The following is a 24,117-nucleotide window of genomic DNA, read 5'->3' on the forward strand; positions in this document are numbered from 1 at the left end:
AGAAGGGCAGCAAAAATCACAGCTGTTTAAGCTGACAGTTCCAGTAATCACAATGTTCAGTAATAAAGTACTTTTCAAATTGAAGCTAACAGGGGAAAAATCAATAAAGTTGATTCTACTAATTCATAATTGTACTCATTTTCATTCACTACAGACAGACTTCACACCTTCTTACTGTCTGCACGCTGAAGGGATTTTATGCCCCTTGCAATACGCCACACCACTTTCTGTGGAGTTGCTGGGTTGGTTTTGGTTTTGTTCGTGCTGATCTGTTGTCTCGAACGTAATCTGCTCCAGAGCATGTTAGGCATGCATCAGCAGCAAGATAAGACGGGAACCAGTGATCAAAACCAGCCAAGTTTAAACCTGAAGTGACTTCCTACACACGTCTTCTGCATAGCACGGGCCTCTGCTTTTCACTCGCCCACTGTTTGGTGTATTTATAATAGGGAGCTAATTTCTGTTGCTTTTCACTCGCCCACTGTTTGGTGTATTTATTATAGGGAGCTAATTTCTGTTGTTTAATTGTTGCTGCAATTTCAACGAGGTAAAAATCAAACTGCAACAGAGAAAAATGTGTCATTGTGAAGGTAAAAGGCTTTCGGTGGAATTTCCCCTGCAGAGTTTGTTTAACATTGCACTGAAAAAAGGGATCATTCATCAGAAAGCTGTAGGTGTGCTGCAAGTGTTTTCTGCTCTGATAGGACTACCACAGAGATATTATGCCTGTGCCAAGATATACAAAGGACGAGTGCAGGGTAAATGTCATCCAAGATGGCATTTTATTATTTGTGTATCATGGCACAGGTGTGAAAGTGCTGTGGTAGGCCCCGGGGCAGGTTTATTTTTGACTAGTAAAGCGCTATATAAATACAGGCCATTTACCATTATTCTGTAGCAATTACACAAGAATATCCAGTAATGTCCCTGCCTACAATTAAACACATTCACTTACCGAAAATCGGGGGCAAGCCTTTTACCACAAACTTAGTCACTGCTCGGTGACATTCGTCTATCCTGGCCTAAAAGGAGACGCTACCGGTAGACTGCAGTGAGAACTGCCAGCATCTGAGCCAGCCAGACTCTGGACTCTTGGACTCTTAAAATGTGCCCACTATACTGTAACACTGTGAACAGAAGCATCCAGTCTAATGTGGAGGGTTGACCGGACCCTGGGGATTGTGAGTGATGTACAGAGATATTTCTCAGTCTGTGTGTGTGGTACCTAAAAACTTGACCAGCAGTGAATGTGGGTATTTCCTCAGGTGCTCCATGTAGATCTTCAGGTTGCCCAGAAGGAACTTAATTTCCCTTTTGTTCTGAGTCTTTAAGAAGAAGCGTTTATCATTCCTAAAAGTTGAAAAACACGGTGTCAGTATATCTCTCTCTTATCAGTGACCAGAGATGGGCAGTAACACATTACTTGTAACAGCACATAAAATAATTTTTTGTGTGTGTTTACCAGAGGTGTGGACTCGAGTCACATGACTTGGACTCGAGTCAGACTCGAGTCATTAATTTTATGACTTTAGACTTGACTTGAAAAAATGTTCTAAGACTTGTGACTTGACTTGGACTTTTACACCAATGACTTGGGACTTGAATTGGACTTGAACCGGTTTACTTGAAAAGACTTGATATTTTACCCCAAATATAAAATTTAACATGCATATTATATTGAGATTGAAAATGTGACGTCATTCACGGGTAGAACCGCAAAGGATTCTGGGAACTCGTGGCAAGCGGTACTAGCGCACGCAGGCTTTCAATTAAAATCAGTTATACAGCAATAAAAAGAAACACAAAAATGTCAAGAAGCCGTTGTATTATTAACTGCAATAGCCGGTCGCATGACAGCCACGGGAAGCCGACGGGTAAAGAGATCGGTTGTTATCGGATTACGTCGTTGAAGAGAAATTGTTCAAGCCATGTTTCCGAAGTAACAAAGACGACGGATGGCCTGGATTGCAGCCATTCAAAGACCAAATATAACGTCCCAGAACACTCCAGCTCACAGGTTAGTCTGCTCCAAGCATTTACACGAAGGTCAGTGTTTTTTAGTACTTAATACGTCATTTTCATAACATAATTAGTGATATAGGTTACAAGCAAGTCTGGCGCTGAACAGAAATTGTCGCGCTATGCTCCTTTGTTTATTGTGCATAAATAGTGAATTGTCCTGACACAATATTGCGTTTCGCTTCTGTTATTATGGTACATTGACAAAAACATATACTTTTATTCACAGGATAAAACAGGTTTTTTGTATCACTAATTGCCCAGTACGATTACAGCATACAATATTGTTGTCACTGCTACATTTCTGTGATGGGTACCAGAAATTATTTCCACTACTAATTAATTACCGTTGAGCTCAAAGGTCCTATTAATAAACAGTTAAGGAATGTGTATTTATGACGACAATTTGTGAGACTGGTAAAATTATGATACATACGATGGTCTTTCGTTCTACACGGTGCATTTCAAGGTCCTGCACCCATCTGTCGGTAAACTGTACCTGGGCTTGTTGCAGTGACCTGAAGTTACTAAACTTCATGAGTGTATGCACTCACTCCAAGAACCGTATGATTATAAATATGCATATAAATATGCTAAGATGAGATAGCTGACTTCATCTAACTAGCAAATCTTGTCCAGGCTACGTTGGTGATACAGTTTTTTTTAATGTGTATGATATTTTTGTCATGCGATTTTAAAGCTGGTCCTACAACCGCATCCAAGAATAACATGCAGCTTATCTCAGAACTGTCGGTGAAAATTATTCTTGGAGCTAGGTTTAATTGAGCTGCATTTTAAAGAGGTGCAATTTCACAATTTGTGTATATTTTCTAAGTTCACTATTTTGTCATGTGTTGAGAAAAACACAGATTTTAAAATTACATGGTCTAATATTTAAATTTAGCATAACTGCAACATTATTTTTTCGTTTTTTTTTTTTTTAAAGACTCGAAAGGACTTGAAATTCAAAGTTTCAGACTTGTGACTTGACTCGGACTTTTACACCAGTGACTTGAGACTCGACTCTGACTTGCCTGACATTACTTGAGACTTGACTTGAGACTTGAGGATAAAGACTTGAGACTTACTTGAGACTTGCAAAACAATGACTTGGTCCCACCTCTGGTGTTTACACTCACTCTTTCAAATAGATGCAAGTAAATCGCATTACAGTAACGCGTTACTTGTAACGCGTTACTGTAATCCGATGACTTTTTTCAAGTAACGAGTAAAGTAAGGGATTACTATGACAAAAACGGTAATTAGATTACCGTTACTTTCCCGCTGCGTTACTGCGTTACTAAAACTGTGATTTTTTTGCGAGAATGTCTCATGACAGTGACGTAGGCAAGTGCGGCGTTCGTGACAACAGCTGTGTGCAGATCAACAGTGGATAATATATCGAGTGCGGGAGAGAGTATGACCGTGCAGCGTTTAAAGCGTGGAAGTACTGACCTCACTTTAAGTTTGATTCCATAAAAAGTGACAAAAACATTACCGTCCAATGTGCGTGGGAAGAAAACTTCTTTTTACAGTGAAAAAAAACCCTAAACTTCCAAGCAAGCACCGAGTGCGCAACGACGTAATGAGAAATTCACAGAGAAACTCGCGGATTCTTCCACTGACCGCCGCGGCACACCTGCACCAGGGTAAACCTCCGCCTACCGCACTCCTGCTTTACAGGTGAAAATAGAGCAACAGGACTGCTAGTCTTTGACTTTATTTATTGTGTGGATGCTTTAAGCACACATATTGAGTTCCTCTTGATACTTCCGTACACTTTTTGGCACTTAACTACTTCCACAATTTTCAGCCGATTTTCACTGTTCAAATTTTAAACTATTCTGCTACTTCTGCTAATGTGTGCTATGTCTTTTGGTATTTTTCACTATTATACTTTTTAAAATATTAAGCTTAATTTGTCCCATTGAAATGAATGGGAAACTTCTGCAATTCTGCTAAAATGTTCTTGTTTTTGAAACTTAACTACTTCCTCATATTTTCACGTAGAACAACCATTCAAACTTTAAATTGTTCTCAAGTTATTGGGCTATTCAGGTATAAATCAGCTTTTTCAAATCTTTTACCGTTTTACTTTTATGCCTCTTAACGTTTTCAGTTGCAAAATTGTGATTTTTCACAAAATACATGCGTTGTTATGGTTGCTATTGCACTTGGCTTCCAGTGTGCCACTGAAGGTTTTGCAGTCTTCTCTTCATGTCCGAACAACTTCTTGCTACTTGCTCAATTTTCACTCAACTTCCACAAATTATACATCAAAACGTAGGTATTTTTGCTGGCTTTCCGAAAATGTCACTATCATTGTTGTGGGATTTATAGAATTTTGGCAAATCTCCTCAGACCAACACAAAGTCGCAAAACTCTCCATAGAAAGTCAATGGAGAGTTCGTTCAAAATCACCGCTTGATTTCTGTAATGAGAGGCATATTCGAATCGTCATATCTCCTTAATGAAGCAAAGTTAAGACATAAGGCTTGTCCCAGTATATCTTCAGACACTCCTGACGCTCACAATTCAAGAATTATTTTCTCACCTATTACCGTTCTGAAATGAGTTAGACTTGTTTGAGGGTAGGAAATTCGTCCTTCGCTCAGATTTCTTCAGATTTCAAACTCTGGAAATGAACCACTTATTTCTCTCGTCATATCTTTTTAATGAATTTCCACAGAGACCTGAAAATTTCCATGATTGTTCACCAAAGCCTGCTGTCTCTTACAGAGAAAGAATGATATTGATACTCCAAATAGATTTAGAGTTAGAAAGCGTTGTTTGAGGGCAAGTCAAGGCAGTTTTTGCTTTGCTCTGCTCAGTTATGGTGCATTAGAAGTCAAATATCTTTAATAATTCATATTTTAATGATAAATTGTCAACACTTTAAGATTCCCCCATCTCTTCTGAACAAAACGGTGTAAGAATGACCGTTCTAGCCCCTACGGTTAGGAAATTATGGTCATTTGTTTGAGGGGAGTCGTCATTATGAGAAATAGACTGCAAAAATCCTGTGTCTCTCTGTGCTGCGTGCAGCTGTTTTGCGGGAAAAAGTGCACAGGCTCTCTGATTGGTGGATTCAAATTCAGCAGCTTCCAGGCTGCTTGACTGAGCTAGAAACTTACTTCTCTCCCTCTGTGTGTGTGTGAGTGTGTGTGTGTGTGTGACAGAGAGGGAGAGAGAGAGAGAAAGAAAGTCTTTTAATGGGATGATCCCATTGTAAGACTCAAATTCAACATATTTAGACTGGTTGACTGAATTGGATCTTGTGTGTGTGTCTCTGTTATATTTTTTTTTGCCGATTTTTTTCATTTAACAAGCATATTTGAGGGACCCTCAGCATGTTCAGCATTTTTTCAGCTGTCCATTTTGCTTTTCCAATTTTTCTGTATAAGATATTACTATTGTGCTAAATCATACTATTTCTGCTATTTTATAAGATTTGTGCTAAATATAGTATTTCTGCCAAATATAGTCCATCCATCCATCCATTCGCTTCCGCTTATCCTTTTCAGGGTCGCGGGGGGTGCCGGAGCCCATCCCAGCTGCCATAGGGCGAAGGGCGGGGTACACCCTGGACAGGTCACCAGTCTGTCGCAGGGCCAACACACAGGGACAGACAACCATTCACACTCACGTTCACTCTCACACCTAGTGGCAATTTGGATTATCCAATTAACCTATCCCCACAAGCTGCATGTCTTTGGACGGTGGGAGGACCCGGAGAGAACCCACGCAAACACGGGGAGAACATGCAAACTCCACACAGAAAGACCCCGGCCTGATGGTGGAATTGAACTCAGGACCTTCTTGCTGTGAGGCAACAGTGCTAACCACTGTGCCACCGTGCTGCCAAATATAGTATTTCTGAATAATTATAGTTTTTCTACCAAATCACAGTATAGTATTTTTGCTTTTTATAGGATTTTTATAGGATATTTATATTGCTTAATATAGTATTTCTGCTTTTTATAGTATTTGTGCTAAAACATAGTATTTCTACTAAATGTAGTATTTATGCTTAATCATACTATTTCTGCTTTTTATAAGATTTGTGCTTAATATAGTATATCTGCTAAATTTTAGTAATTCTGCTTTTTATAGTATTTGTGCTAAAATATAGTATTTCTACTAAATGTAGTATTTATGCTTAAGCATACTATTTCCATATATTACTGCCAGTTCCCCAGGCAGCCAATCCTCTGTGAGGCCTGAGACATTCAAATTTACATATCAGGGCCTCCACGGCTTCCCAGCCAGCCAATCATATATGTGGGCTGAGGCATTCAAATTTGCATATTGGGGCCTTCGTGGCTTCTAAACCAACCCGTCATCCATATCATATATCTCTAAAAATTCATATTTTAATGATAAATTGTCAACACTTGACGATTGCCCCATCTCTTCTGAACAAAACTGTGTAAAAATGACAGTTCTTGCCCCTACGGTTAGGAAATTATGGTCATTTGTTTGAGGGGAATCCTCACTATGAGAAATAGACTACAAAAATCCTGTCTCTGTGCTGCGTGTGTGCACCTGTTTTGGCGGGAAAAGTTTACAGCCTCTCTGATTGGTGGATTCAAATTTACCAGCTCCCAGGCTGCTTGACTGACCTAGAAACTTGCTTCTCTCCCTGTGTGTGTGTGTGTGTGTGTGTGTGTGAGAGACAGAGACAGAGAGAGAGAGAGAGAGAGAGAGAGAGAAAGACCCTCTTTAGGGCAGCATCTCATTGTTTGACTGGCATAGACCCTGTGTGTGTGTCTCTCTCTTTACATTTCTGTATTTATTTATTTGTATTTCTTTTTTTCCCCACAGTTGAACAATAATTAGTTTTGAGACAGCTTAACCATGTTCTGTTTTTTTCTCAGCTTGTCATTTTAGTTTTCCAGTATTTTCACTTAAGTTATAACTATTCTGCTCAATCATAGTATTTGTTCTAAATCATTGTTATTATGCTATATTGTAGTATTTCTGCTAAATCATACTATTTCTACTATATTATATTTTTCTTTCTAAATATAGCATTTCTGCTATATAATTGTATTTCTGCTATCTTATAATATTTGTGCTAAACCAGAGTATTTGTGCTGAATCATAGTATTTCTGCCAAATTATAGTATTTCTGCCAAATTATAGTATTTGTGCTAAAACATAGTATTAATTTAAAATTACAATATTCATAGTTCATCACAGTGTCTCTGGTAAAACACAGTATTTCTGCTATGTTGTACTATTTTTCTAAATCATAGTGTTTCTGTAATGTTTAAGTATTTTTGGCTAAATATATTCTTTCTGTTTTCTTATACTATTTCTCCTAAATTCTTGTATTTTTGAGAAGTTGTCATGTTTCTGGTAAGTTACAATATTTCTGCTAAGTTCTGCTATGCTATTGTATTTCTGCCAAGTATTATGTTTCCTCTAAGATATTGCAGTTCTGCTAAGTTATTACATTTTAGCAAAGTTCCTTTGCTTCTGCAAAGTTTTTACAATTTCTGCAACTTTTCAGCTTTTTCAGCTAGTTTTTGCATACAGCTTCAGCTTTAAAGCATCCACACTGCATTTTCGCAGGAAATGCAAATTTTTCTAGTTTTCTGCTGTGTTTTACTTGCATCTATTTGAAAGAGTGAGTGTAAACATACAAAAAAATTATTTTATGTGCTGGAATGTGCAGAAAATAAGTTTAAATATTAAACAATTTTCTTCCAGTCAGAGAATGTTGCATATAATTACATTTTTGCTTGATGCATGAAGTTAAAAGATTAAAACTAATAAAACAAGTTTTAAAAAGAGACTTTTCCATTTGATTACATTTTGTATGATGGATTATGCAGAAAAAGTAGAATTGGGCTGAAAGATCTATCACTTTATCACCTATTCAGGTTGTAAATCGTGTTTTTAAAAAGTAACTAAGTAACTAAGTAATTAATTACCTTTGAAAATAAGTAATCAGTAAAGTAACGGGATTACTTTTTTGGGGAAATAATCAGTAATTAGTTACTGATTACTTTTTTCAAGTAACTTGACCAACACTGTCAGTGACACACGTGGACTCAAAAAACACAATGTTTTTTTGAGTTGAGTTGAACATCTATCAGAATTTGAAAAGAATAAGAATTTTAACAATCTAATTCATCTAACTTTGCTTATATAATTTAAAATAATGAAATCCAAATACAAGTTATGAAGGTGATGCGAGAGTCTGTAACCAACAAGAACATTTACACTATTATTTACAGTATTATCATATTGTTAATATGATAATAATGGCTGTACATCTCTCTGGAAGCTCTTAAGACGAGCTGGAAAGCTTACCAGAGGGCAGTAAAGACCGCCAAAAACTCCTTTTTTTCTCACCTTATTGCTGTTAATTCACATAACCCTCGTGCTTTGTATAATACCATAAATTCTGTACTGAATACAGAGGATCATGTTCTTTTGCAGTCTTCTGAGGTTATGTGTAATAAGTTTCTTAATTTCTTTGTGGATAAGGTTGCCGGTTTCAGACCCTCCACTTTATCTTCTGGTGACCCGGCTGTGGATGTTCCCTGTTCAAATTTGTGTATTGCTTTCCAACCAATTGTTCTACCTTAACTAGAGGAGGTTGTGTTAAATGCTAAACCGCGTGGTTCTCCGAATGATGTTGTTCATCCCCGTTTTCTCAAAAAGGTGTTTCCTACTGTTAGACCACATATTCTGAACATAATTAATACCAGCCTCTTGTCAGATCAAGTACCAAGCGAGTTTAAGCATGCAGTTATTCATCCCTTACTTAGGAAGCCAGGCTCAGATATTTCAGTTATGTCAAACTTCAGACCCATCTCTAAACTTCCTTTTCTGAGTAAGATCTTGGAAAAGATTGTTCACGCTCAGCTGATGGATTATCTAAATAACTCTCAAATGTTTGACATTTTTCTTTAAGCCATTTCACAACACAGAGACAGCTCTCATAAAGGTTATGAATGACACTCTGGTAGCGATGGACTGTGATAAACATGTAGTGCTTATATTACTGGATATGACTGCTGCATTCAACACAGTGGACCACAACCTGCTGATCTCTTAATTCCAGCATTGTGTGGGCATTTCTGGCTTGGCTGTCCTGTGAATAAAATCATATCTCTCAAACGGGAGCTTCTGTGTTAAGTTGGGCTCGTCATCGTCCTCTGTGGCCCCTCTGTTGTGGGGTGTACCACAGGGATCTATTCTTGGGCCATAACTGTTTTCGTTGTATCTCCTGCCACTGGGAGCGATCTTTCGAAAACACAAAGTCTCATTTCATCTATATGCTGATGATTGCCAGCTTTATTTTCCTTTCAGTCATTCTGATAGCTCCCCAATTAAATCAAATCAAATCAAATCACTTTTTATTGTCACATCACATGTGCAGGCACACTGGCACAGCACATGCGAGTGAAATTCTTGTGTGCGAGCCCCACAAGCAACAGAGATGTGCAAACACAACAACACAAACGAGCAAAATACAATTAGACTCTTGCTTGATTGCCTTAGTGATGTTAAGTCATGGATGGCTCTAAACCTTTTAAATTTTAATGAACGTAAAATGGAAGCAATTCTGTTCAGCCCGAATTGTACCTCTGATACCCCTGATGTCGACCTTACTGCTCTGGCCCCTCACCTGAAGAGCTCAATTACACGTGAATGGGTGGTGAAATCATCATTCTATCATCTCAGGCATCTGTTGAAGGTCAAACCTTTTCTTTCAAAGTGTGATTTGGAGACTGTTATCCATGCTGCCTGCAACTAGTACAGAATGCTGCAGCACGGATTTAAACTGGTAGAAGGAAATTTGAGCACATTACTCTAGTTCTGGCCTCCCTGCACTGGCTTCCAATTGAATTTAGGATTCATTTTAAACTCCTTCTATTAGTTTTTAAATCCTTAAATGGTCTGGCATCTGCATATTTGTCTGATTTGCTGAAGCCCTATATCCCCACTCGTTTGCTCCGGTCAGCTGAGCAGCTGTTTCTCTCAGTCCCCAAATCACGGATGAAACTGAGGAGACCGAGCGTTCTCTATTGTGGCTCCAAAGCTTTGGAATAATCTTCCTCTTCACAAATGGCAATCGACATCAGTGCTGGTTTTTAAATCCAGATTTTTAAATCCTGGCCTTTGACTCAGTGGTTAACTGACTTGTATTTAATTATATTTTATTGTTATTACTATGTTTATTATTTTATCGTATTTATTATTCTTATTGTGTCTCTTATATTTCTGTTGTTCAGCACTTTGGTCAGCCTTGTGTGTTTTTAAAGTGCTATATAAATAAACTATGATGATGATTATGATACACAGCTACTCTTAGACCGCTGCTTATATACAGTTAGGTCCATAAATATTTGGACAGAGACATCACCACAGTGAATTTCAAACAGAACAACACCGATGCAGTTCAAATGCAGACTTTCAGCTTTCATACTTAAGCACTGAAACACTTATTTCCAAAAAGGTAAAAATGTGCGGAACTAAAGCATTTTTACTACAATTTCATAGACTCAAAAGTAATTGGAAAACTTAAATAACTGACTGATGAAAAGCATAATCAGTCCCCTTTAAGCAGCATTTACTTAACTGGGCACATCTGTGTGTAAAGTTTATTACTCGGGTTCATTATTGCAGGCCCCGCTAGATTTATCTGTCTTTATCAGACTTGTACATTTTGGCAGATGATCAGCCAATTTGTTGTAACTCACGTGAGGAAGAAGTCTGCTTTGCTCTTGGAGTTGCTGATGAACTGGAGGTAGCAATTTTCAGAGCAGAGTGACTGCTGATACTCCTGCTCAGTCATTCCTAAAGATCCACGCAGCGTGGCAAACACAGGCCCTGCAAACGTCTCCATTGTGAAGTCCTACACACAAACAGAAATCAAACAGGGAAGCCTTCTGCACAGTAATACATCTGAGAGCTGTCAGAGAAACACACAGGATCCTACCTTATGGATCTGAGTGACCTCCAACCTGAAATCTTCATCTGTCAGTTCATTCTAAAGCATAAAAAGAAACAAAAGCAAGTCACACAGAAAAACAGGACAACTGACAAAATAGACTTATTAAAAGTTATGTGTGTACAGCAGAGATGGGCACTGTAATCCGATTACTTTTTTCAAGTAACGAGTAAAGTAAGGGATTACTATTGTGAAAACAGTAATTAGATTACCGTTACTTTCCCGTAGGAACGCTGCGTTACTGCGTTACTAAAACTGTGAGTTTTTTGCGAGAATGTCTCATGACAGTGACCTAAGCAAGTGTGACGTTCGTGACAACAGCTGTGTGCAGATCAACAGTGGATAATATATCGAGTGCGGGAGAGAGTATGAGTGTGCAGCGTTTAAAGCGTGGAAGTACTGACCTTACTTTGAGTTTGATTCCATAAAAAGTGACAAAAACATTAGTGTCCGTTGTGCATGGGAAGAAAACTTCTTTTTACAGTGAAAAAACCCCTAAACTTCCAAGCAAGCACCGAGTGCGCTATGACATAGTGGGAAACTCACAGAGAAACTCGCGGATTCTTCCACTGACCGCCGCGGCACACCTGCACCAGGGTGAACCTCCGCCTACCGCACTCCTGCTTTACAGGTGAAAATAGAGCAACAGGACTGCTAGTCTTTGACTTTATTTATTTTCTGCTGTGTTTTACTTGCATCTATTTGAAAGAGTGAGTGTAAACACACAAAAAAATTATTTTATGTGCTGGAATGTGTAGAAAATAAGTTTAAATATTAAACAAATTTCTTCCAGTCAGAGAATGTTGCATATAATTAAATTTTTGCTTGATGCATAAAGTTAAAAGATTAAAACTAATAAAACAAGTTTTTAAAAGAGACTTTTCCATTTGATTACATTTTGTATGATGGATTATGCAGAAAAAGTAGAACTGGGCTAAAGATCTATCGCTTTATCACCTATTCAGGTTGTAAATCGTGTTTTTAAAAAGTAACTAAGTAACTAAGTAATTAATTACTTTTGAAAATAAGTAATCAGTAAAGTAACGGGATTACTTTTTGGGGGAAGTAATCAGTAATTAGTTACTGATTACTTTTTTCAAGTAACTTGACCAACACTGGTGTACAGTAGTAATGATTGTGTGTATTGTGTGGCAACTGTTAAAGATGGATAAAATATAAGTTAGTTTGTATATATTAGCTTAAAGTTAAAATATTCAAGTGGCTTAGATATCATTATTACTATTTTTATTTATTTATGTTACATTTGTATGTGTTGGTTTTTGGACATGCTGACTACCATTTAAACAGCCCCCCACCTCAGGTTCTGCAGGCTGCTTTCATGGCAGTCATGCCGTGAGCCAGCATCCTCTGATCAGGTCTGGGAACAGCTCGGAGCTGTCAAACCGTGGTTGAAGGAAAATTCTTATTGCATACACTAACATTGACAAGAGCCTTGGTATTTGTACTCCTTCGATAATCTCATTCAGTTATTGTCAGGATGCAATTAATCGTACTAACACAGCTTTAAATGGACTATGCACCACACACCCTGCTGTCTGTCCCCCTACTAGCCTGTTTGTTTTAGCGAGTCTATTTGAAAGGAAAATCTACTAGTTTTTGTGTTTATTTAGAATGTCTGTATTACAAATTCTTGTAATATCACCAGCAGATCACCAATGACAATAACTAAACACTGGCCTGTTTTAGCTCACATTTACACCTGTATCCTGTGAGACTTGTGTGCACCAAAGGGCTACAAAAACAAAATGCTGTCATGAGACCCTGTGGATGAAACACAAACAGAGCTGCCACACTTCTACCTGCTGAGCCAGCATATTGTGTTTAAACAGGATTAGGGTGAAGCAGCAGCAAATGGCTGCATCACAGCAGGCACTGCAGAGCTCTCTGTGGTTTAAGGTCTTGTTGAGTTTTGGGTGTGTTATTTACACACTTTCACATGAGGAAGGAAAATCACTGCCATTTGTTTAACCTACCATTTTAGATCTCACTTACAGGCTTTAAGAGTATGAGGCAGGCACTCACCACAAAACCAAAAACAAAACAAAACACAAGCCTTTCAAAATCTGAAAAAAAGAGCACTTTATATTCAGCAGGCTGGACCAGTGTTTTTACATTTTTGTGCCAAATATGTACTGGAGGCAGTATTCCACACCTGGTTTGTGTCTACAAACCTGGGGCCTGTTCTTCGTACCTCGCTAAGTAAGTTAGCTGGATTAGATTGTTGACGATTTTGCGTGATCCTGGATCGTTCGGTTCCCCGAAGCTCATCCGGGACTTGCTGTCATAGCAACAGAGCCGTAAGCGTAAACCTGCTCGGGAGCAGGTTTACTTTATGTAAACAGGATTAGATCGCGGCCACGCAGGTATGTCCGCTTCATTTATACGAAAGCAACAGCGATATTCCACCACTGTTTCACCATAAATAAATATTATCAATGTAACTAAAGATAATGCAGCACTTGATCCTTTTATTGATGTCACACAGATACATACAGGTCACTTCCTAAAAAAGGGAAATGTACTATTAACATTCTATTACATGTATGTGATTATTACAGATGTAATTCATATTTCAGAGTAGTAATTGTAAATTACTTCGTGTAATCAAGATGAGAGACCACGGCTATAAAAGCGAAGGTGGATTTGGGAAGCCTGTCGCAGCCATGTCCTGTCCGTATACGCGACCAACCCATTGCGGAAGGTGCAAGATTGATAAGGAGAGTCCTCAGAATTCAGCGTATATTGCGGGACAGACAGGATCCTTTAGCTCAGCGCGACAGTGTGCTCATAGAGAGATATCGATATTCCCGTGAGGGTATTATTTACTTAACCAACTTGTTGACGAGGGGGTGCAGGACCACCACCTGTCTTTTTTTCCTCTGCCCTTTTCTTGGTTGCTGTTATGAACAAACTAACAGAGTATTACAGGCCAGTATTACCTTGCCAAGAGACGAAAAGCAATCTAAGATATAAATAAAAAATATTACCATTCTGTAGAATACTCCTGTATTCCACTTTTACTTGTTCCCATGTTCTTGTGGGTCCTGTTGTGGCTCTAATGTGAAAGGGGATATAATATAACATATTATAATATAATATAATGCCATATGATATTGGACAATATAGTGTCATATGATAGATCTACCCTACCGCCTACTGGTGTTGGCCAGAGGGGCCGATGGCGCGATATGGCAGCCTGGCTACAACCGTAGCTGCCTCCACCAGTGTGTGAATGTGGGAGTGAATGAATAGTGGTATCGTACAGCGCTTTGGGTGCCTTGGAAAGCGCTATATAAATCCAATCCATTATTATTATTATTATTATTAAATTACCTACGAGTTTGATTTGTCAGCAACTTTCTGCCAGCCCCTCTCTCCTTGCTTTTGCAGCCTTTGCAGTGTTCTCTTGCGTTTTCATTAAACTCTGAAACTCCTGAAATCCCTCACTCATGAGTTCTTGCTCTGCTGCCGGAAAATACCGAGCGCGCTCCTTCGACATTTTCGCCGACCAATCAGCGGGTTGCCGATCAATGTTTCTACTATCGATGCGTAGCCCCTTTTACGACACCCAGTGATGTCACATTACTGCGTCCAGCTGTACTAATCGTCAACAGCAGGTGTGTTCGGGGAACCGGATTAGCGAGCTCACGGTTAGCGCGATGGTTTGGTCTTGGATGTGTCATTTGATCTTGGATGTAGTGAGCGACGTACGAAGAACAGGCCCCTGGACAACCCTCCAGCACCTCTGGATTAATATTTTTGTTTTGATGAGATTTTCTTTGTGTGCAAAACTCCTGTCATCACTGTCAGAGCTTGATTTGTGTGTATTTTACTTACTGGACTTGTTCTGGCCTAAAAAGAAATGAATAACAAGGCGAATGTTCCACATCAAACATACACAATGTGTGATCATAAAGTTTTGTAACTTTGCCCGTGGAGCATCTGCAGCTCATTGGCTACTCATCCTAGGTAAGAGTTCAGTAACATTCATACTTTTTACGGACATTACCGAACAACCAAATGGAAAAACCTTTAAGATAAACCTGTAAATGAAAAATAAATGTACAACACTTCATCTGAAAGTCATCGACTTGCAGTTTCACAAAAACACTCTAAGCGATCTAAATAGTCATTGGTCATCAGTGTTGGGTAAGTTACTTTAAAATAGTAACTTAGTTACATTACTAGTTACTTCTCTCAAAAGTAACTCAGTTACTTCAAGTTACTCGTTACTTTCAAAGTAACTAGTTACTAGGGAAAGTAACTTTGGTTTTACTCAGAATTCTCTTGTTAATGTGTTGCTTCCATAACTTTGCCAATCTTCTAGCTTGCTTACTTGCCACAGTGCACTGTGCCACCTACTAATAGAAAGGAAAAGATAATGTGCACATTTCCACGAGAGAAATGCCACGCCTGGACCGTCGTTGACTGCTGCCATGATTCTAGCCAACGTCACAGTGTCATGTCCGCCTTTTACATCCAACACAAAAACTGCAGTCGTGGTGCTTTCGATTGTACTCAGAACTCGGAAATTCTGCCTTCCAAATAGGAAGATGTAGGTAACACCAGACTGCAGATGAGCTGCATACAGGGCTGGACTGGGACAAATAAATCGTCCCGGGCATTTTGACTAGGAAAAATCATAAAGCCTTTGAATGAAAACAAACGCTGTTGTGACAGTGATGTTCACTGTTTTGATGGTATATATGCATCAATCTATCAATCGTTTGTTGTAAGATTCAGATAATTATTTTTTAAAAGCTAGACATTTTAAATGAGAATAAGAAAGAAAAGTATTTCTTTGTGCCCCCCTTTCCCTTTTAATACACCAACACTGAGCAGTGCTGATTTTCTAACACTGGAAAATAACTCAAAATGTTAGAAATAACAAAACTAGTCAGTTTTGTTAACCTTCAAAACTGACTAGGTTACTTTTAAACATATAACACTGTCAAAAGTGTTAATTTAACACTCAACAGTGTTGTATTTAACACTCAGAGGTGTGGACCCATATAGACACTCTCTAGTGTTAATTTAACACTGGAGATTTTGCTGCACAGTTACCAGCTGTCAGCTACATAAAAAAGGATCCTGGGGTTATTTGTCTCTCAGAAACAGTTCATAACTTCCCTTCAACTCATTCCTGTCACCTAAAAGGTAAACCTGTTTCTCCATCACAGCTCTGATGATTCAGTAAGGACATCTCCTGGTTTCATCTTCATGTTTCCCTCTCACCAGATAACCAAACCATATCATGACCAGCAGCTTTTTTGCAGCTGTGGCTCCAGCAAACATCAGCTGATACTAGAAATTAATATTAAATAAATTCTAACAGCTGATCAAGCTTAAACGTGCTGCTGTTGTTTAGCGCGACATCCGCTGGTTTCCTCTTTGTGGCGCAAAGTGGGCGATAAACAAACAAGAGAGCCGATCAGCTGATCACTGATCAGTTTTCATGATTGAAGTAGAAACGGGAGAGGGAGGGGAGAGAATGAAAGAAGAAGAGGCAGCTGTGCAGCATAAAGACAGAATAACTCCAGCTTTGTGCCTTTTTCATTGTAGCTGAATTACGGGACAAACTGTTCCTTTTCACCTCAATAAGAAACGCGTAATATTTTCTCTGAATACCAGACGGGACGGTTGGCAACTCTAATAACTTATGAACAAAATAAAGTTCAACATCATTAACTTCATAGCACCACCCAGCTGTATAGAAACTCCGTCATGCTAGCTAGCACGCAGTATGGAAAAAGTCAGAATAACGAAAATAAACTCCACCTAAACTTGGTTCATATCTGACCCAGAGAGACTGCAGGTCATAACTTCTTACCTGAAGTTCAGTTCACACTTGGACCGGCGGCCGCCTCGGGTCTCTTTTCCTTCTGCGTCCCTTTTCCTTCATCCACCTGCTGGCCTCCACCACTTGCTAATGTTACTGAATCTGTGGAAGCTCCGCGATAGCCACCACACGAAGTAACGAGTAACGACCCTATCTAAATCCCAGTAACGAGTAACGCGTTCCTGATTTTGGCATAATAACTAGTTACCGTGCTCGTTACCACAATAATAACGTAGTTACTGTAACGCGTTACTTAATAACGCGTTAGTCCCAACACTGTTGGTCATGCACCCAACTTCAACCATTACTCTAACCTGAGCCAGTCAAAATGTGTTCTCAGTCTTGTCGATCAGTATATAAAAGTGTACTTGGGTAACACATTAGCAGCAGACTCTTCACTTCCCTGATCTCACTTATTTCTGAAAATTTGGGGAGCAGAATGTAGAACAAACAATGGACCGTGTTTTTTTTTTAGGTGACAAAGCACAAAACGACAAACAGAAATCCGAAAATGGGCAAGATGAGGAGGGGAAAAAAAGAGACCTCTAGTCAGAACAGAAAACAAAACACCTCCTCTGCACAAAGAGCACGTAAATGTCCACATCACAACATCATGAAGCACGTGACAAGCAACAGGGGTGGATAAGGGGTGCAACAGGGGTGGGTAATCATAAAGTAAAAACAGAAACGAAAGGCTCAAAAAATGTCTCATGAAATAAAGCAGAAACACTAACACTACCAGAAAAAATGCAATCAAGATTTGCCCTGAACTTCTTAAACCCCTGGATGTTATAGGGCTGACTTGGTTGCCATTCCTCTGCAGCATTGCTCAGCGATCTGGGGCTGCACCTCTGGATTAGCCCATCGTTAAAAAGGGGGACACAAGGGTCTGCTCAGGGAAAGTCTGTTCCAGGCTACTGGAAAGTAGAGTTTGTGTATTGGTCAAAGCTTGGATGCAGAAGAAATAATGTGGTTTTGGTCCTGGTTGAGGAACACTGGACCCACTCTTCATCCTCTTGAGAATGTTCAAGTATGCTTGGGGGTTTGTCCAGCTAGTCTGTAGTGGTTTTTTGGACTTGATCGTGTCCCTCGGGGTATCCTGTGGAAGGTGCTTTAGCAGTAATGGGTGTCTGGCCCTTTCAACAGTGTAAAACTGTAGCTAGGGCTTGGTCACATTGCCGGTAATAAATTGGACTTGCTCCCAGTGGGTGGTGGACACCACCAGGGCTGTCCTTTGTCAATGACTGTCAATAATTTTTATGGACATAATTTACAAGCAGAGCCAAGTGGAGGAAGGGTTCTACTTTGGTGGCTACAGAATCTCATCTCTGCTTTTCATGGACAATGTGGTCTGTGGGCTTCATCAGGCAGTGGCCTCCAGTTCGTCATAACTTAAGATGTAGCAAGGAACGGCTTTTAACCCCACAACATAGGCTTCCATGTAACAGGAGCTCCCGAGAAATATAATTACACCTCGGGTCAACATAGCTTACAATGACTGAAAGGCATGAAGGGTTAAGAGGGGTTCAGTTTATGTCATAAGTTAGGATGTAGATTTCTTGCAGAAGTCTAAATCAAGCTTGAATTTGAAGTGGTGAAAGTAAGAGTTAGCACTTTCACAGAAAGATGAGACAGAGGGAGGAAGAGATGTTGACACACCAGGATACATTGAAGAAACAAAGAATCCATCTACGCTGTAAAAAACAAGTAAAATAAAAGTATTTTACGCTGTATTTTACAGTTTTGTACAGTTTTTCTAGAATATCCTTAAATTCACATAAATAGACTGTGATTTTAGATTTCAAATGTAAAATAACATAAAATCACTGTAAATGTAATAAAACATAATTTTCTTGTTTTTTAAATATATTTGTCTGTACATATGCATATTTAGATTGTTAAAATACATTCACAAATGTATCATAATTTCACAAATGTTGGTCTGTTATTTGACAGATTGAACTGTTAAATTCAAATGTAATACTATGGAAAAATATATAAAATGATTCTAATAAACTTTTTTTACATCGCGTAATGTTATTTAGGGCGATTGTGGCTCAAGAGTTGGCAGTTCGTCTTGTAATCAGAAGGTTGCCGGTTCGAGCCCCAGCTCGGACAGTCTCGGTCGTTGTGTCCTTGGGCAAGACACCAGCTACTGGTGATGGCCAGAGGGGCCGATGGCGCGATATGACAGCCTTGCTTCTGTCAGTCTGCCCCAGGGCAGCTGTGGCTACAACTGTAGCTGCCTCCACCAATGTGAGAGTGAATGAATTGTAAAGTGCTTTGAGGGTCTCAAAAAGCGCTATATAAATGAAATCCATTATCATTTAAACCAACTGTTAACTGCATATTTCTGTACATTTAAGTATTATTATTCATATTGCCGCATTCATTGACCTTGTTTATAGGTAATTTCATTGTTTAATCACATTAAAATGTCCCTAATTTAATGTTTAATAGAACTTGAAAAAGGCAAAATCCCATGTAAAATTAGGGCAACAAACTGCATTGTCATTACTGAAAATAACCGTATTTTCATGAGAAAGTTATTTTATGTTATTTTACGGTGTTATTTTGGCACCCCAGCTGCCGGAATATTACTGTTTTTTTAAGATTTTTTTTTTACAGTGTAATAGAAACAAAGACAGGAAACAAAAATAAAACTCACCTCTAGACTAATCATAAAGTAAAAATAGGAATCAAAGTCTCAAAAATTTCACTAGAAATAAAGCGCTCATAATCAACATCAATCAACATAGGAACCCAGAAACCAGAAGTTCAAAACTTTAAACATTCAGAGTCATAATAAAACCTTCACAGAAGTCCAAACTCAAATATATTCACTGGAAATTCAAAACTATGAGGAACAGGACTCTGGACGCCAACTCAGACATAAAATAGAACTTAAGTTTTACTCTTCTCATTTCACATTTTCCATTTATTCCTTTTTTAATATCCTAGTTACTCTCACAGTCACAGTCCTTCTTTCCATAAACCGTCAGTCTGACCAGCCTGCCCTGCTGCTTTAAAAAACATACTGAAATTCAGTATGAGTGCAGGGTATCCAGTGATGAAAGTTATTACATTTACATGAATATCATCACGTAAATATTCTGATATTTATGTTCACATTTTCCATTCTTGAATTTAACAGATTCTTTCTGTTGTAAAATCATGTTTTGTTTTGTTTTTTTTTTTACCAACTAAAGCTTATTTCTAAGGTCAAACCTTATATTTTAATAATTTTGAGAGTGTTATACCTGCTTTTATTTGAGCTCAACCCATTTAGGATTGATTTTAAGGCTTTCCTGTATGTTTTTAAATCCTTTAACCACCACCATAGTCATAGAAAGAATTGTAGGTATTTAGGTTGCATGATCTCATAAATTTTTCTGACCATTTAGACATATTTATCAAAGCATTTAGGCTTGTGTGTAAGACTTTTTGGAGTAGCTTTTATTTTATTGTATAAAATAGCTTCAAAAGATTGGATTGGAGAAATACACTCAGTAGTTCCCACTCCTACACTTTAAATATAGCAATTCCCACTTAAAGTGTATTTTCTCAACCAACAGATATGACCACAAGTCATGACTGTGGCTTCTAAACACCAGTGTTGGGAAGGTTACTTTTAAAATGTATTCCACTACAGATTACAGGATACATGTCCCAAAATGTATTTTTTTAACGTATTCCGTTACGTTACTCAATGAGAGTATAACGTATTCTGAATACTTTGGATTACCTATTATATTATTGTGTTTTTTACAACTACATGAATGTACTATTGATGGGTGATTTATTACTATTACAGAAGGTTACTCGCCATACCAATACCAACTACATTTTTAAATCTTAATATAAAATGAGTAACAGTAGGGTGGACATTAGGTAAGGCTGCACTTTTTGCAGCAATCTCGTAAAAATATTCCGCGCGTATATAAAACAGGTCCGCGGCTCCGAACTGTAGTAAAGGGACCTCTGGCTAATACAAGTGAGTTAACCACTGAGTCAAAGGCCAGCGAATAAAAATGCGTTTTTAATCTGGATTTAAAAACCAGCACTGATGTTGATTGCCATTTGTGAAGAGGAAGATTATTCCAAAGCTTTGGAGCCACAATAGAGAACGCTTAGTCTCCTCTCAGTGTCAGCCATGATTTGGGGACTGGGAGGAACAGCTGTTCGGTTGACCGGAGCGAACAAGTGGGGACATAGGGCTTCAGCAAATCAGACAAATATACAGATGCCAGACCATTTAAGGGTTTAAAAACCAGTAAAAGGAGTTTAAAATGAATCCTAAATTCAATTGGATGTCCTAAAATGTACACCGTAGTCGGGTTCCGTGTCGGACTCGTAGCCGAAAACTAGCTTTACTTTGTTGTCTGGGTCAACTTTGCTAGCGAGAGACAGAGAGAGGCGTTGAAAGGCTGCTCCAAGGGAACTTATTGTTTCGGAGGAAAACACGAACACAGTGTACAGGGAGTGCAGAATTATTAGGCAAATGAGTATTTTGTCCACATCATCCTCTTCATGCATGTTGTCTTACTCCAAGCTGTATAGGCTCGAAAGCCTACTACCAATTAAGCATATTAGGTGATGTGCATCTCTGTAATGAGAAGGGGTGTGGTCTAATGACATCAACACCCTATATCAGGTGTGCATAATTATTAGGCAACGTCCTTTCCTTTGGCAAAATGGGTCAAAAGAAGGACTTGACAGGCTCAGAAAAGTCAAAAATAGTGAGATATCTTGCAGAGGGATGCAGCAGTCTCAAAATTGCAAAGCTTCTGAAGCGTGATCATCAAACAATCAAGCGTTTCATTCAAAATAGTCAACAGGGTCGCAAGAAGCGTGTGGAAAAACCAAGGGGCAAAATATCTGCCCATGAACTGAGAAAAGTCAAGCGTGCAGCTGCCAAGATGCCACTTGCCACCAGTTTGGCCATATTTCAGAGCTGCAACATCACTGGAGTGCCCAAAAGCACAAGGTGTGCAATACTCAGAGACATGGCCAAGGTAAGAAAGGCTGAAAGACGACCACCACTGAACAAGACACACAAGCTGAAACGTCAAGACTGGGCCAAGAAATATCTCAAGACTGGTTTTTCTAAGGTTTTATGGACTGATGAAATGAGAGTGAGTCTTGATGGGCCAGATGGATGGGCCCGTGGCTGGATTGATAAAGGGCAGAGAGCTCCAGTCCGACTTAGACGCCAGCAAGGTGGAGGTGGAGTACTGGTTTGGGCTGGTATCATCAAAGATGAGCTTGTGGGCCTTTTCGGGTTGAGGATGGAGTCAAGCTCAACTCCCAGTCCTACTGCCAGTTTCTGGAAGACACCTTCTTCAAGCAGTGGTACAGGAAGAAGTCTGCATCCTTCAAGAAAAACATGATTTTCATGCAGGACAATGCTCCATCACACGCGTCCAAGTACTCCACAGCGTGGCTGGCAAGAAAGGGTATAAAAGAAGAAAAACTATTGACATGGCCTCCTTGTTCACCTGGTCTGAATCCCATTGAGAACCTGGGCCATCATCAAATGTGAGATTTACAAGGAGGGAAAACAGTACACCTCTCTGAACAGTGTCTGGGAGGCTGTGGTTGCTGCTGCACGCAATGTTGATGGTGAACAGATGAAAACACTGACAGAATCCATGGATGGCAGGCTTTTGAGTGTCCTTGCAAAGAAAGGTGGCTATATTGGTCGCTGATTTGTTTTTGTTTTGTTTTTGAATGTCAGAAATGTATAATTGTGAATGTGGAGATGTTATATTGGTTTCACTGGTAAAAATCAATAATTGAAAGGGGTATATATTTGTTTTTTGTTAAGTTTCCTAATAATTATGCACAGTAATAGTCACCTGCACACACAGATATCCCCCTAAAATAGCTAAAACTAAAAACAAACTAAAAACTACTTCCACAAACATTCAGTTTTGATATTAATGAGTTTTTTGGGTTCATTGAGAACATGGTTGTTGTTCAATAATAACATTATTCCTCAAAAATACAACTTGCCTAATAATTCTGCACTCCCTGTAAGAGGACAGCTAACAGAAACTATGACCCACAAAGACCGGAACTTACAGGAACTGCTAAAGAATTGTTGACTGTAGATGGAAATTTCTATAATTTCAGAGATTTTATGTTTCTGTGTCTACTGTTTCCATGAAATGACTTGAAATACTGAAAGTGAGCTAAAAATAAAACACAATAACAGATGAAGACTAACTAAACACATCTGTAACATGGTTGCTCTGCAACCTGTAAACTCAGTTCAATTCAATTAAATGTATTCATATTGCACAAGTAAGCCTGCAGTCAGGGAGCAAAGTGCTCTAATGGGGTGATACAGTAAGGTCATTAAGATAAGATTTTCAGGGCTGAGTAAAATAACTTCAATGCCCTCTTATTCATCAGAGTACATGTTACACAAACATTTTATTCATAGACTGCGGTCTCAGGACATTCACCGTTCCATCAGTTCGTACTGAGCTTGCAAAGAAGACATTAAAGAAGGATTTGAAGCTCATTCAGTTGATTTCAATTGACTTCAAAAGACGCACAAATGTTTTTGTGAAATCATCACTGGGAACTTGTTTTTGTCTTTGGTATGACTATGTACATTAGACAAATTTACTTATTTTATTGATTCTTTTATTTTTGTAATTTTAATACATTTGTCTAGAACAGCCATTCCTCTGCAGATGACCAGCCTGCTGTTTTACAACTACAATTACAAATTTTAAGATTGGTCCATAATTACCTAAGACAGGTGGGTCAAGGAAAGGCTTTTTAATGGGGGTGGGAATTTAATGCTTTGTTTGCGATTAATTAATTGAAAAAAAATAGCACGTTAAAAATAATAATGCATCTAATCACACTTTGCATTCCAAGCAAAAGGGAAAGTTTGTCATTGTATGATCTCCTGCTATACCAGTTACACTGTTGCACAAATCAGACCTACAAAGAATCAGAAGAAAGTGCGTTGCTAGGACTGATCAGAGGCAAATTTCATTTCAAAAGACTACCCGATGGAAGATTTGATAAAAGCGAGGTTTTGTGCAAATTGTGCAAAAAGGAGTTTGCATACCACCGAAGCACTTCAACCTTATGGCAGCATCTAAATGCAAAACATGATGCAGCGAGCACAGAAATTGGGAAAGCTGTTAGTGGTAGCTAACAGCTAATTTGTCCTAAACAAATTTGTAGTAACAAAAGGTGTCGGTAGCCCAAACTTGATGAAATGACTGGCTTCAGGACCAAAATT

General features: G+C 38.8%; 1 protein-coding gene across 4 annotated transcripts in view; it reads right to left on the bottom strand.

Moving 5' to 3' along the window:
• pip5kl1 (phosphatidylinositol-4-phosphate 5-kinase-like 1) overlaps window positions 1-24,117 on the bottom strand; it is a 62,289-nt gene that overhangs the window by 20,489 nt on the left and 17,683 nt on the right. For all 4 annotated transcript variants that reach the window (XM_085278840.1, XM_085278843.1, XM_085278839.1 and 1 more), the window contains 3 exons: window positions 10,979-11,029; window positions 10,740-10,894; window positions 1,226-1,350 (listed from right to left, as the gene is read on the bottom strand). In XM_085278840.1, the coding sequence (XP_085134966.1) occupies window positions 1,226-1,350; window positions 10,740-10,894; window positions 10,979-11,029 (331 nt within the window). The remainder of the gene's footprint in view (window positions 1-1,225; window positions 1,351-10,739; window positions 10,895-10,978; window positions 11,030-24,117) is intronic.

This window comes from Mchenga conophoros, linkage group LG7, assembly GCF_057382185.1.
Source record: "Mchenga conophoros isolate Kocher_MC1m ecotype Shallow Benthic linkage group LG7, M_conophoros_male_GT1.1, whole genome shotgun sequence".
NCBI lineage: Eukaryota > Metazoa > Chordata > Actinopteri > Cichliformes > Cichlidae > Mchenga > Mchenga conophoros.